The sequence below is a fragment of the Rhinolophus hipposideros genome, assembly GCF_964194185.1.
Source record: "Rhinolophus hipposideros genome assembly, chromosome: 15".
Lineage (NCBI taxonomy): Eukaryota > Metazoa > Chordata > Mammalia > Chiroptera > Rhinolophidae > Rhinolophus > Rhinolophus hipposideros.
In genome coordinates, this window is record NC_138061.1 from 41,129,305 (window position 1) to 41,144,713 (window position 15,409).

The 15,409-nt window shown below is 39.5% G+C and overlaps 1 protein-coding gene across 21 annotated transcripts in view; it reads right to left on the reverse strand.

The window, feature by feature from the left end:
- The window catches only part of RHOBTB1 (Rho related BTB domain containing 1), a 114,991-nt gene that overhangs the window by 23,735 nt on the left and 75,847 nt on the right, over window positions 1–15,409 (reverse strand). For 17 of the 21 annotated variants that reach the window (XM_081075369.1, XM_081075364.1, XM_081075379.1 and 14 more), the window contains 2 exons: window positions 12,330–12,531; window positions 11,882–11,985 (listed from right to left, as the gene is read on the reverse strand). In XM_081075369.1, the coding sequence (XP_080931495.1) occupies window positions 11,882–11,985; window positions 12,330–12,521 (296 nt within the window). In that variant the 5' untranslated portion in view covers window positions 12,522–12,531. Of the gene's footprint in view, window positions 1–1,851; window positions 1,910–11,881; window positions 11,986–12,329; window positions 12,532–15,409 lie in introns of all 21 variants that reach the window. The other 4 variants (XM_081075377.1, XM_081075373.1, XM_081075376.1 and 1 more) reach the window with 1 other exon arrangement.

The window sequence follows — 15,409 nt, forward strand, 5'->3', positions numbered from 1 at the left end:
AGTGTTCCTATTTCAGCTGTAAAAAGAGTTTGATAGGATTTAAATGGAGTCCTACAGCTATTTGGAGTAGAAAGCACACAAATTTGAGAATGCAGAGACAAAGCATGGAATAGACTAAACGCTGAACTCCAGAACTTGAATGTTAAGAAGGGATAGGAAGAGGTTTGGATTACAAAGGATTTAAGAGTGTGTAGTCTTAGTTGCTTGCCTCTGAATGTTTATTTTTTGGAGAAAATGTGATTTCTGGTTCTAACTAGGGTACTAACACATCAAATAGTGCCCATAAAATAATGTTTTGATTAGTTAAGTAAAAAACAATCCAAAGTAAGTCTATGTGTTGAAATAATTGTTAATCTCCCATTTCATGGAGAGGTAGGAGGTGGGAAGGGGATTAGAGAAACCTAGTAATCCAAAAATGCTTGAGCTGATAAAGCCAACCTCAGTTGTATCAGTTTTTCTTCAGATATTAAACAAACAAAAAAACCACATTTTTTCCCAGTTATCTTTCAAGGAGAACACTGGCCAAAGATAGCATGTAAAAAAATTGGCGTAGATATTTGGATAACCTAAGGAGTGCATGCAAAGTTGGGACCAATTCTTGGAGGATTAAAGGAAAAAAATCTGAAAAAAGTGTATCTTATACACATATCTTGGCCCAAGCTAAATTTTAAACAGCAAATGCCACACATGTTCTCAAGGCCCGTCTTTATAATATCTACAATCAAATATAGCAAACTTGGTGGGAAAAGATCAGAGAAGCAACCAAGAGCTAAACTGTTTTCCAATCTGAAATACCAAATTCATCTTTTGAAGAAATGGTTAAAAAAGGGTAGATAATCAGTATCAAAAGTTGGTTATTAATAATGAGTTCTCTAAGTTCTTTCCTCTCACAAAGGTGCTGTCCACTTAGTTTGTCTTCCCTTTTTTAGTCCCATCTATTTTGTCACCATTGTCCAGCTAAGGAGCTGTGGGCCTTAGGTTTTCTTATCTGGTTAAGTGGAAAAAAAAAATTCCTAAATTCTCCTTTATCTAAGAACAAACCAATTTGATGGGCAATGTGAAGGATAGTAGCTTCCATCCAGTCAACCCAAGAGCTGTGAGTGGGACAGGCAAATGCTCGTCTCCAGGGTACCAGTTCTGATTGGGTGTCTTGCTGATGAACACTTGGTGACCAGGAATAAGCTAACAATTATACTGAATTGAGTCTTGCTTGGAAGTATGTCCTTTTTAAACAAATTTTAGGTCTTTTGTTCTATGATAGGATTTCACCTGTTTATATGTCACTACCACCTATCATCATTTTTTTTTTTTACCAGAGACTCCCATATCCTTTATATGGGTAGAGATCACGATCCCATTTTAATGGGTTTCTTTTCTTTGTCAACATATGTAAATCCCCTTATGGTGAAGTTTCATGAAGTCCCTGACCTCCACCTTTGGGGCTTCAAGCTTCCTTTCCCCCCCCCCCGCTGATAACCAAGGTAGGCTCTTTACAGAAACATTTTCAAAACTATTCATGTCAACAACACACCTTTCATGCACATAGTGTGACAGTGCTATGCAAACAGACAGATCGAAACAGCACAAAACAGCTGGGAGCATGGCAGAGGAAAGAGATGTGTCATGTGGCTTTGGGAATTTTTAGTAGGGGAGCAGCCCGGTGTGTATGAGATGCAGAGGGAGTGGTCAGTGATGGTGAACACAACCACCTGGAGAGGAATGGCTGTGTAAGCTCATACTCATGGAAGATGCAGAGGCCTGAAGGGCAGTGCCTGGCAGGGGTCTGCGGAGAGCAGGGCGGTACCATGCAGTGCCCTGAATGTGAGCAGACAAATCAAGTCAATACTTTACCAATAGCAGTGAGGCTTCTTAAGTACAGATGTTATGTGGGGAAAACTGTGAAAACACCCTGAAATATATCCAGATTTGGGAGTGATTAGCATGCGCAACTATTTCTTCCAAGCCCGTAACTGCATGTTTAGTAGGAAGCAACATTTTAAACCAGCCTTCCCCCACCCTCCCCAAATGGGACCAAAGCAATGAATGCTCTTAAGTGCAGGAAAGCCATAGCCACACCCCACCAATGCCACCAAACCCTAAGGTAGATAATACTCGAGTCTTAAAAATGGTTGGCCCTACCGTCATACAAATATAACAGGGGACAATGGCCCTACCCTAAAAGGTTGTTCGTTATCATCCAATGGAAACCCGCTATTTTTCACTTAGTGTTCTGTTTTCTGTACTTAGTAATCTACTTTCCCTTTAGCATATTTGTACACCTCACACAATCATCAGAAAAATTTAAATGCGTGTGAAATTGGGTGAAGTACAAGTAATTTGTTGGAAGAAATAGCATCAGCAATCTCATTTCATTCCTGGTCAATGGAAGCAGGAAGCATTAACATAAAGAAGGCTTACTTAACAGCAGAAGGTGAAATTGTGGTAATAAATTCCCTCCTTACTCCACCTTTCCTTCTCATTTCTCTTTGGCTTTCCCTGAAGCTAAATGACTGAGGAACTTCCTTCCTACACTGCTCGTGTTTTCCCCTGAGAGCTAGACTACTTGTAAATGTAAGGAAGACTCTGTCAGTTAGAATGTCAAATGGGAGCTCTCTGGAATTAACCTCCCTGACTCTTCTGAAACGAAACTGAATAAACCAGCAAGATCATTCTACCACAATAAGAAAGGGAGTTTAACCCAGACCTCTCAGCAATCCTATTTGAATCGATAAAGGTACAAGGACTTGCTAACTCCCTTATCCAGTGTCAGTAAGCAATCATTTGATCCTTTCTTCCAGAAATATGAACTGACGACCTACTGTGAATCAGGCACTCTTCTAGACATTGGGGGTACAGCAATTAGTTAAAGACACAAATTGCTGTCCTCATCGTGCTTATTCTCGTCCTCTTATATTGCAGAGGTAAACAGACAATAAGCAAGAAAAATATGTAAAATATATAGCATACTAGGTAGCGACAAGTGCTAAACAGGAAATAAAGCAGGAAAGGGGGTAGAAATATTGGAAAGCAGAAGTTGCTGTTGAAATGTGGCCATGGAGGGCCTTAATGAGAAAGTGATGTAAAGACCTAAAGGAAATGAGGGAGCTAACTTGCTGATATCTTGGGGGAGAATACAGTGGAAAAGGAAACAGTTAGTGCAAAGACCCTGAGGCAGGAGTGTGCCTGGGCTGTTTCCCTGAGGGAAAGGGGAGCAACAGGCTGGAGCTAATCTTAGAGGCAATGCTGGGCCAGGGCTAGGTACGGGGGTTTCAGGGGTGTCTAGCTCTTACTCTGAGTGAACTGATGATAGACCATTAGGGATTTTTGGAGCACAACGATATGATGTCATTTATGTTTCAGCAGGATCCCCCCACTGCTATAATGAGAACTGACTAAACGGTGGTGGGGAGAGGGTGGTCAGGTGGGATAAGGCAGAAGGAGGGGACCCGTTAAAATATAATAATCCAGAGGGAGATGATGGTGACTTTGGCCTGGGAGCAGATAGTAAGAAGGGGCTGCATTCTATATGTAAGTGGAAGGTCAACCAAACAGGATTTGCTGGTGGTCCAGGTGGGGGCGATGACCAAGGGGCATCAAGAATAATGCTCAAGTGCTGACGCTGAGCAATTCTTTCTTCCCTGTTCCTGGTATTGACATTTTTAGTTCAGCATTTCTAACACTGCTTAGCAAATAAAAAAGCCTTACAGATATTGGAGGATAAAAAATATAGATGCAAATATGTCTGCAGACTCGAAGTCTAAAAGAAATGAGGGTGGTACAGATATATTCTCTGTGTTTTAGATGATCTGGCATCACTGTAATCTTATGCTTAAATGCTTTAGTATGGAATCCATAAATTTCTGCCACTTCTAATTTTGTGAATTATTTGTATGCATTTACTCTAATGCATTTGTTTATTTATTTTGCACGAGCACAAAGCAGTAATAATTCACCTTCATTTGTTCACTTAATGCCCTCAACTATGGGCAAATGGATTTATATATTAATTTATATATGTGATTATTTTTTAAAATGATTCTTATAAAAATCTTGGAAATGATACCCAGAGAAGAAACAATCTATAGTTGGAAAAGTGTTATTATTGATACAAGTAATTCTCTGTTTAAGAATACTCACTCCAATAATACATTGCAAGAAAAGTTACAAATCCAAATATTTGGAGGAAAAAAGGAAGTTTTGGGGTTGTGGCTGATTGTGCCTCCCTCCTTTTTCTCCTGGTTTCACAGCTTATCTTTTCATTTGCTAATTCATTTAAAGAGAGGTTTGGCACCAGTGTTTCCCATTCATGTCACCTTCAGGTTGGCACTTGAATTGTTATTCTTACATTAAAAGAGCAAATATAAAATTCAACCCAGTGAAATAATTTGGAGTTTGTTATAATTTCTTTGTAAATGCCTTAGAAGATCCTGGCTTGTATAAGATCGATCATTAGATTCATGTGTTCCTTCAACTAACATTTATGAAGCTTCTACTATGTACCAGTCTGAGGCATTGGAGACACAGAGTAGACAAAAACCCTGTTCTAAAGATACTAAGAATAATAGGATAAGGGGAATGGATAAGAAGAAGACAAAGGAGCAATTTTCAAATAATGCAAACATGGCTGCAATAGAGATTTGCAAAGGTATTCTATGGGATCATAAAGGAGAGACACCTCACCTGGATTCTGAAGGTGACAGGCAGGGTGCGAAGAGTATGAAGTGGCCTAGAGTATGAAGAGGCTTCTGGGAATTTGTGACCCCCTTCTAAGTTCTTAGAATATTAGAGGTCATTAAGTAGGTAAAGAAAAGGTGGGCTAATGGCGGAATTTCTATACGGATGTAAAGCATGTTTGTGGCCTAGAGGCTACAGAGAACAGGGACCTATAAACATCTTGCTATGACTGGATCAAGAGATGGGGCTGGAAAGGCAGGCAGGGACTCAGTCAGAGAAACGAACAATCGCAGAGCCTCCTACCTTCGTGCAGCTGCCTAACCCAGTGAGGCAACACCTTGATCACTCCACTCTGCACCCAGTTCCCAACTACAGTGACGGGGTACCAAAGGGAGGAGGTCATTTATGTAGGTTAACGCCCGGAGGTTACCATTGCATTTTCTAGTTCCAGAGAAAACCCACTAAGGGAAACAAAATTGTTACTATTTGATGCCGACATTGAAAACTTTCACAGAATGTGGTGTTCTCTATTTGACTACCACAGGGTAGGTTGTCAGATGTATCTCCTTAGAAAAAGGTACAAACACGACCACAGCCAAAGATGTAGGCCACTTGGTCAGATTATGTTCCCCACATCTGAGGGTTCCATCTCTGGGAAAAGGAATCCCAGAGTCTGGGACAATTTGATAGTGTCCTATCATTAATTTTGAGGTTCTAGAACCCTCCCATTTCCCATATTCTGCTATTAAGAATCTGGTCCCATTTTTTTCGCCTAAATTCACACAAATGATTTATGTTTTCAGTGATAACTAACTTTAAATTCTTTAATTAAAACATATACTGTCTACCATGCAAATTTTCTCAATGTCATAGACCACTTTTGTTGCCATAAAAATATTTCTATGTAAAAAAACTTTATTGAGATACAATTGAAATACGCTTAACTTTGCATAGTGTTCAATTTGATTAGTTTTGATATACGTAAGAACCCCCGATATTATCATCCCAATCAAGATAATAAATATTTCCATCCTCCCAAAGTTTCCTTGTGTCCTTTTATAATTCATCCCTCCCTCCGCCCTCTTTCCCAGGCAACCAGTGATCTACTTTTTGTCACTATAGATCAGGTTGCATGTTGAAATAATTTTCTAGAAATGGAATCACACAGTTTGTGTTCCGTTGTTCCTGGTTTCCTTCACTCAAAAGCTCTTTCTCTAATCTTCAAGAGATTCCTCCCTTTTGGCTGAGGTTCCATGAAAAGCATCATGATAATTCCATGGCAGTGTTTACCGAAACATGGCCTGAGAACAACCTGTTTTATAATCATCCAGGTATTGGCTAAATTTTGCCGATTCACCTCTCTCTAGAGCTCTGACATCAGAATAGCCAGTGTGCTTAGGTATACTCCCATAGGAGTACTAGCAGTTTCAGTCTAACCTCTTAGGGAATAACTAGTCCTGTCCCTTGGTCCAACTAGCTGCTTTTCTTATGTCTTTCTACTGTTTTCTGTAACCTGAGCAAGTCTTAGTCCTTTCTGCCGTAGCAGTACAGAGGACAAAATATCTTTAACACATAAGTTGCAAGAATTTTCCTAGATCCCTTTGTACTACACATTTACAATGTGATTTGGATCACTTTTCCATAAAGGACATGCATTGCTAAATTTCCTCCCTTCGCTCCCTTGCTATCCATTTATAAAATCCCCCATCAAGGTCAGGTCTTGGGTGAAGAGAGTAAACACTTGTCTCAGGTGCTAAATTTAAAGAGGTGTCAAAAAACTCAGTAATACACATGAAAAATGTATTTTAGAAAAACAAAAACAAAATTAAAATGAAAAAAAAAATCCGTGATGAACAAAATACCAAAATTTTAAATAAAGTCGGGAACAATAACAGTGCTATACTGAGCCTGAGGCAGAAATAAAAAAAAATCAGTAATAGTGATCCCATCTTTTAAAAATTATTGTTATTTCTATTTTATTCCCAAGGTGAGTGCTTTACATGTATTCATCTCACCCTAATCCTGGCCCTGGTCCACCTCCCTTTGATATGTTTCTCTGCCCCCCAGGCTTTTTGCCATGCTGAAATAATCATGAGAATGTTACTTCTGGCTCAGGATTTAAAACGTACCCTGAACAATAAGAGATACTTCAAGACACTGTATCTAGATGCATTAGTTGTTTCTGGCTTTCCCCTCGCCATTAACCAAAAGAACAGCCAATCCCGGGCAAAGACAAAAACACTGGTCACCCATCGTCTTGAATTTTTTAAAGGGCCTCAACCAAGCATTCAAAATGGGACGTATTCATGTTGTATCTGATTACATGTGCCTTCAATGTGAAACTAGACCTGTCTTATCTAAATAGACGCACAGAAACCACAGCTCTGATTAATGTTATCATTTAAAACATGTACTGTACATGAGCTAAGAACATTTGAGAAAACTCAGGGTATAAGAATAATTTATATAATAAATGGATTCTAACTAGACTGAAAATATGCCCAGAAACTGTAGGGTGTAAGGGTAAGTTCAGTGGTTCCGCATGCTCACGTTCAATTTTGGGGAGAAAACATGCCACACAAAATATAGCTATCCCTTACTATCCACGGAGAACTGGTTCCAGGACCCCCATGGATACTAAAATCTGAGATGCTCAAGTTCCTTATGTAAAATGGTGTAATATTTCCATGTATCCTACACACATTCTTCTGTACACTTTAAATCATCTGGAGATTAGTTATAATACCTAACACAATGTAAATACTTATCAATAGTCCTCATACTGTATTGTTTAGGGAATGATGACAGGGAAAACAGTCTGTACATGTTCAGTACAGACGCAACCATAGTCGGCTCAACTACACAGTACAGCAAAACCATGTACATTTAAAAAAAATGTTTTTGGTCTGCACTTGGTTGAATGTGCAGATGTGGCGCCTGCAGATATGGAGGGCCAACTGTACTCAGGATTCCCACAAAATGTCAGGAAGTTCCCTTGAATGTATCATTTTTATTGAAAGGGAAGGGAGTCATGTTTCGCTACTTATAGATACATACAACGATTTATTTGCTGTGTATTAAAAACTTAAGAGAAACAATGGAACATTAGAGCTGCTGATAGGTGGTGAATGCTAATCTTCAGTGCCCACAAAGAACAGCTTACGAATTACCCTGCACCAGGAATAAATTTAAACTAAGTTTGTCATCAATCATCACTGGTGAAAGGGAAGAGAGAGACTTTGTAGGCAGACAAAACTAAAGGGAAAACTTCATTTCCATTCTCTCCTAGCTATCTGACCTTGGCCCCTTTCTGTGCCTGTTTGTTCAACTGTGAAATATGCCTACTTTGCAGGGTCATCACAGGAATGAAATGGGACAAGATTCACAGAGCACCTAGCCCAGGGCTGGCTCATAGGAGCCCTGAGGAAGTGGTCGCTGCTGTTATCACCACTACCTACGGCACTTTATTAAGTGTTTAAAGGCTTTATTGTTTGGAGGTTATCTGACCCTGAGATGGATCAATGATGGAGGTTTTTAAGGAAAGGAAACAATGTAATTTATAATTGTTTATATGTGGTGTGACGATAGGAGAAGAGTAGAGGGGCCCGGATGTCATACTGAAGGCAGAGCCCCTCCTATTTGCCTATATTTTCAGTGCCAGGTACCTATGCATGAACATTTCATTCTTATAATAGTTCCAGGGAAAAACTTTGAGTTGAGTGATTTCCCTTTAAAAAGAGTCTCTGTTCTTGCCAAAAAAAGAGCAGCTGATCACAGTCACGATTACTATGTACAGTTTCGTTCTTGACATTTTCAAAGATCCAGAAAAGAGCTTCAAAAGTTCATGCAAAAGTGGATAGAAAGTAGGTGGTGGAAAGAAAGGCTACAATAGCGTTGAAGTCATTCACTCGCTCCAGACAAGAAACAGTTTGACAGATTTGAAATGTGTTGTGTTAGGGTGCTGATGTTACTCTGCTACCTTTCATCTTCATTCACCTTCATAGAAAGACTGCTATCAATACTTTCTTATGGATGGAGAATTTCCCTTCCTGAAGAAAAGGGGTCCACCACATGACCCTTTGAAATCTCTTCTAGTTCTCAGCCTTTGTACACCTATGTAGCAAATAGACAGCCAGCTCATCAATGTGGGGTGGTTTTCCTGTTTAAAATGAGGTTGAGGAATCCTGGTATAGTGGAAAGAGTGGGAGCCAGGAGTCAGGTAGAGCTGGGTTTGAATCTGCCTCTGAAACTCACTATTGGGCAAATTATGGTCGGTGGTAAAAGAACACAACCATACTCAATGGCAGCATGGGGATAATCTCTGCCGCCTCGGGGTCCTGAAAGGCTTAACTAAAGTCATGTTGACAAAGCACCTAATATTTTGACTGACCTTTGATAAATCAGAGATATCCTTCTAGTTAGCTGAAAAAAAGGGGTTGAATAATTGACTTTAAAATCATGAAGAGAGCAATGACATTCAGGTTAGAGTTATTACCACGCTAGGAAAATTGCAAATTTAAGTTAGCAGACTGACACCCCCTTGGCCTACAGGATCCACTCTGCACACTAGAGCTTGTCCATGCCAAAGAATGTTTGAGGGGGAAAATTATTAACTAGCTAAGAAGCAGAGGAAACTGAAGGTGAGGTCTAAGGCATCTTGGTATGAATATGGTGTTTCTCACTGTCATCACAAGAATCAAATGAATTATTTCAAAAAGGTTCCAAAGTACATTTCCAAGTATAAGGAACACATCACACGCTACTGACTTGTAATTCACACCAAGTATAGCAAAAATATCAGTCAAAAAATAGGTTTGTAAACCGAACTGATTGTCAGAAACCATAATTAGGATTTTTCTCCTTTACAAATCATACGAAGGTAAAAATGGAAGTCATAAACAAATTAAACAGCTTTCACAGAGCAATGAAATGCTGTAGTCAGAGCCCAGTCCTGAATAAAAGAAGGAGTCTATTACTATCGGACTTTTCCACAAAACGCTAATTGTTTGGTGCTACATCAATAAAGTATTACATATTTAGCGTTTACAGAAAGATGCTGGAGTCCAAGACAGAATAGTTCTGGTTTTTGTGCTTTACCAGTGGTGGCGTCTGTGGCAGGACGCCTGGAGGCTGTGGAGAACTGGAAAAGACAGAGGAAATACAAGGTACAAACATGCGTATAAACGGAGGCCCATGGAGAGCTGGGCCAGAAACATGGGAGTGTTTCCTGAAGCCCCTCTGTGTCACTCCGACAATGAAACTTGGCTTGGAAAACGTGTCCTGTTTCCATCAAAGGGGGGAACTGGTTACAGTTGAGAGAACCAAACACTACAGACAAGGGAGCAGAACAATGCACTTTGAACTGATGGAATCACATGAAAGAGCAGCTTATTTTTGTTGGTGAACAAGCACAGGCATGACACAGAAAACGACTCCAGTTACATCAGGGAGCTGGATGAGGCCCAAGGTACATGCCTGTCAATATTAGATCTATGAAGGCCACTGTGCCATTAAATCAGTCCTAAGCAGGAATGTCATATGACAGCGAAGCAGCCCTTATATTACTGCAATACAAGTTTTACATTGTGAGCCCAAGTTAAAGTTCATTATTTCTAATGCACAGATTTCAAGTGGCAACAAACCTCTGAGCTGTTGAAACAGCCTATAGGAGAAGCTAAACCCAATATCTTAGTAAAATCATATTTCAGCCCATTGTTTTCACATCTTTTTAGAAGTGGGGGTAAAAATAGTCCTTTGAAATCTATTGTGTCTACCCTTATTTTGCTTAAAGTCATCATGTTATTATACTTCCTTAAAACCATAGATATTACAAATGTGACTGCGTAGTACTTACAAGCGTAGTCCTTACTTTTTTCCATGTTTGTGGAATAATTGGACAAAAGAAAAAACCAATATGGCAACTAAGATAAGAATCAAGAAATGGAAAGAGAAAAACCAACAAAGCAGGAAATTCAGGAGAAGAAAAGTATCTACGATGCTGACTATTACGTTCAAAAGTCCTTGTTAGCAAAAGTCCTTGTTATTATACATTAATATCAATGTTTGCCTTCCAGAGGCCTCTCTGAATCCCCTTGAACAAACTGGTCTAAATCACAGATTCTTTCAGTGTATGAACTACTTCTCAGGACGAGGGCAAACCCTTTCAGCCGTTTATTCAGTATTTGAGACCACATGGCTAAGTGCCAACAAAAGTCTGCACAGAGGCTTAAGAGAGCTACTGGCCTAAAGAAATAGAGGTACATTTCAGAAATGCTTATCTCAATACCAAGGCATAACTAATGTGTTTGGAGTAGCTAACTAATCCAATCCTGTGAGGTAACACGATGTTTGATGTTGTTAACCAGGGACCACTGAACCACGAGACCTAAATTCTAAACTTAAAATGCAATGTGGTGATTTACAATTAAGAGATAAGAAAATTTCTTTATCTGGAATTTAATAGCGATAACACAGTCCCTGAGAGAGACTTTGAGAGAGTTGGAGCCACGGAGACTATGTTGCAGTTATGGTGACGAGAAGTTCCAAGTATTTTAAGGCACTTGGACCATATTGCTATTCATATTAATGCTTCTAGATTAATCTTCCCTTTACTGGACTTTCCCTTCGTCATCCTTTTCTTTTTTTAATGCAAAATAGATATGAGTGCATCAGTTCATTTCATAAATATGCCTTCAGAGATATTTTTCTTTGTGTTTAAAAATGACCTTCAAATAAAAGTAATAGACTTTTTAGATAACAAAGCCCAGAGCAAATAACACCAGACTCCACAAATGTGGTCATGAAAAGACTGAAGAGACCTTCAGAAGTGGGGTGGACAAGTGCTAAAATAACTTAAAACACTTTAACAGAAGGCAAACAAAGCATCATTCAGGAAAAGAGCAATCAAAGCAGCCCATGGCTGAGGGCACAGGAGAATCCTCATCTAGTTAAGGTCCCAGTTTAACTCGCACTGGTTGTTTGAAGGAAAGTAATTCCTGGGAGGAACCTAGTGGCAAGGCAGACTGCTTTTCTTGACAACAGGAAATAGCACTGTTTTGGGAGCTCTTTTTCTTTTCTTAGACACAGTGCAGAACCCAACACATGTCAAGGCCATATGATGTGGTTGTTGTTGATCCATGAAGCAGCTGTGGATTTTGGAAAGGAAATTGTGCTCAAGTTCAACTGCAACGCAACAGTCTGGGTTTACCTGCCATATGCAAACCGCCTGTCTTTGTGATGGTCGCCAAAAGTGTCCCAAAGCCTGAGAGAAACACTCACTTCGTCAACCACATCCCGGGAACGCTCCAAGACCTGCAGGAAAGAGGGAGTATCCAAGCTCAGTATCATTCAGGAGAACAACGTCTGGGCCAGCACCCCTCACTGCCCACCTGACGCACTTCCATTCTCTCATTCCACCTAACAGGACTTGAGCTAAGTCCTAATTCTCTTCCTGGAATCACATGACTCAAACCCTCCTTGTTCAGGACACCACAGCCATACTCCCAAGTGTGCATTTTGCTTGTGTTTTCTCTTATGGCACTAAAAAGGTTCATTTTATTTCCAATGCACACATTATATCTCTTCCCTTTAAAAAGTCAGACTGGCAGTAGCAATGATGTACCCTGAAGGTTCTAAAGAAACTCTGCACATCCTACCTCCTGGCAGACCCGGTACTGGTCAATTGCCCACACGGTTGGGACATGGGTGGCCAGCAGCTGGTACTGCGTTAGCGTCGTGTTACATGCTCGGGCACAGATCAAGCGCGTCTTCCCCACGGCGTTGTCTCCCACCACCACGCACTTGATGGTTTCAACGTTGGGTCTTTCGTAGTCCATGTCAGTGTCCATTTATAAAGCTCTATAAGAGAGTGGACACCACATTAAAGATCCCCATGCTTTTCCAGAACAATCAAAGACATGAGGGGTTCAGGTTCAGTTTTCTCTTTGTCCAGGCACTTCTTCGGAGGTGCCCAAGCATAAGCATGAAGTCTGGAAGTTTATACTAAGCCTACGTGAAACTTGAGTTTTCTTTTTATATCTCACACAAGTACAAAAACACCGGATTGTTATTTTGACCCCAAACAGTTTATTCCAGTTAACATGTTATTTTCTCCTTGGTTTTCTCTAAACACAACCTGCCTACTGGAGATCCATCCAGATGAGTCAGGATGGGTGGCACACATTTATAGCTTACCCGCTACTCATGTTGACCAGTTAAAGAGAATCTTCACCTGCAGGCTTAACCTTAGACATTTGGGGCATAAGCTGCCTTGGCAACACTAACATCCATACCATCACAATCTTCCAATGACCCAATAGCTCTCATTGAAAAGCAGTTTTTTTATAGGTTCTAAGTTATCACGATGACTTAAGAGGAGATTCAAAAGTGCAAGCAGAAAGGACTACCTGACTTTAAAGAAGAGTAAACTGTAAGACTGAATTTTGATACATTAACAAAATTAACAATTGCTGTTTATTAATTTATTTTTATTTATCAAATTCACAAAAAAAATTTTTTCTCTGGAACGGCACCATAAAGCAATACATATTTTGTCATTCTCTTCCTTTCTGTGTTTTCATCAAGAAGTGTGGAGCAGTTGGTAAAGAATGATTTTACCAAGCTGAGGAACGACTTTGGAATCTTCCTGAAACCATCAAAAGAGGTTTAAAGGGGTTTTTGAGTGAGAAGTCAAGCGGAAGAAGGAAAGCTACTGCTAGCCCAGATAGGAATGTCCATAAACTGCAGAGCTTGTTGATTTGAGAAAAATGATCATTTGGATAACATGAGATTAAGAGTAGAGAGGGAGAGATAGAAGGAAGAATATTAAGAAGAATGCTTTTTCATAGTTAAGACCATCTGAACATGGAATTATCTTCTGTAACACCATCACATGAGGTGATAAACCAGAGGCTGGAGAACTATTTGACAGGAACGGAGTGGAGTGATTTAAGAAACAGATGTGTGGTGAGGCTAGGATCTTATCTGTGGTTTCTACACCATTGGAGAGGCTTAAAATAGGCAGATACTTGCCCACTACCTGGCAAATGCTGATTCTGAAGGGCTATCTTTCCAAAATCTTGCCTTAGGATTCTACGGTTTCACTAGTTCCCTATTTAATAGTATAATATGGCAAAAGCATGGCTTTGGCATTAGATGAATGGTTCCCAAGTACCCCCCAGAGAACATTTAGCAATGTCTGGAGATATTTCTGGTTGTCACAATGGGGTTGGGGGACTGCTACCTGCTTCTAGTGGGTAGAGGCCAGAAATGCTGCTAAACATAGTGGAATGCACAGGGCAGCCCCCCAACAAAATGTCAGTGCTGAAGTTGAGAAATCCCTGCTTTCAATTGATATGAGTTTGAATCTTAGTCTCCCCATTCTCTAGTCATTTGATTTTGAGCAAGTTATTTGTACTTCCTCATCTGTGAAGTGGGAATAATAGTACCAGTCTTCTATGGTTGTGAAGATTAGATGACCTGATGTTTTCAGTCCCTGCTGCCATACCTGACAAATGGATGACTTCAAAAATTATAATCACGATGCTGAAGGTGAATGGTTTCATTTCGTTTTTCAATTAAATTTATTGGGGTGACATTGGTTAATAGAATTATATAGGTTTCAAGTGAACAATTCTGTAATACATCATCTATATATTACATTGTGCGTTCACCACCCAAAGTCAAATCTCCTGCTGTCACCATATGTTTGAACCCCTTTACCCTTTTCTACCTCCCCCCTTATCCTCTGGTAGCCACTGTGCTGTTGTCTGTGTCTATGAGTGTTTTGTTTGTTTGTCCTGTTTGTTTGTTGCTTTCAGTTTTATATTGCATACATGAGTGAAATCATATGGTTCTTGACTTTTTCCATCCATGTTGTCACAAATGGCAGTATTTCATCCTTTCTTATGGCTGAGTAACATTCCATTGTCTATATGTACCACATCTTCTTTATCCAATCATCTACTGAAGGAAATTTCAGTTGTTTCCATGTTTTGGCCACCATGAATAATGCTGTAATGAACATAGGGATGACATATGTCTTTACGATAAATGTTTTCAAATTTTTCAGGTAGATACACAGAAGAGGGATTGCTTGGTCATATGATAATTCTTTTCTTAATTTTTTGAGGAATCTCTATACTATTTGATGGATGCCTTTAGATAACAATAAAATTGAGTCAGGTGGAAGACCAGACAGAATTAGATGCAAAATCATAGACTTAATAATCACAAAGATCTATAAAAGGGATACATTTTCGTAGAGCAATTAAAGGGTAATTCATTGAAAAACAAAGAGCTAAATACAAATGGAGCATAGCTGACTTTTTGCAAAAAAGGCAGAAAAAATTCTGGGTAGGGAGGAGCATATAGTTAACTAAATGATAACAGAGTTAGAAAGGTAGGTTAAACATTTTTTAGTGGGCATTTCTAGATTGTAAAATGAAAATGATAATGCTTCTTAATAGTCTTTGATAAGTTTCTGGTGATATTACCATGGGGTAGCCTGTGCCAGAGAAACAGGCTCCATTTGGAGCCTCACAACTCTGGAACCTGAGATACATTATTTCTAATGCTCTGGGTGGTGGAAAACCTTACTCTTCTGAGAATAAATTTTATTTTATTTTGTTTTGTTTTAGATAATTAAAAGTCACAGAGAGCCAATCCCTAAAACTTGAAGAATGTGTGAATGTAGTCAAAGTTGCGATGTAACACAAAAAATATAGAGTTGGTTTTC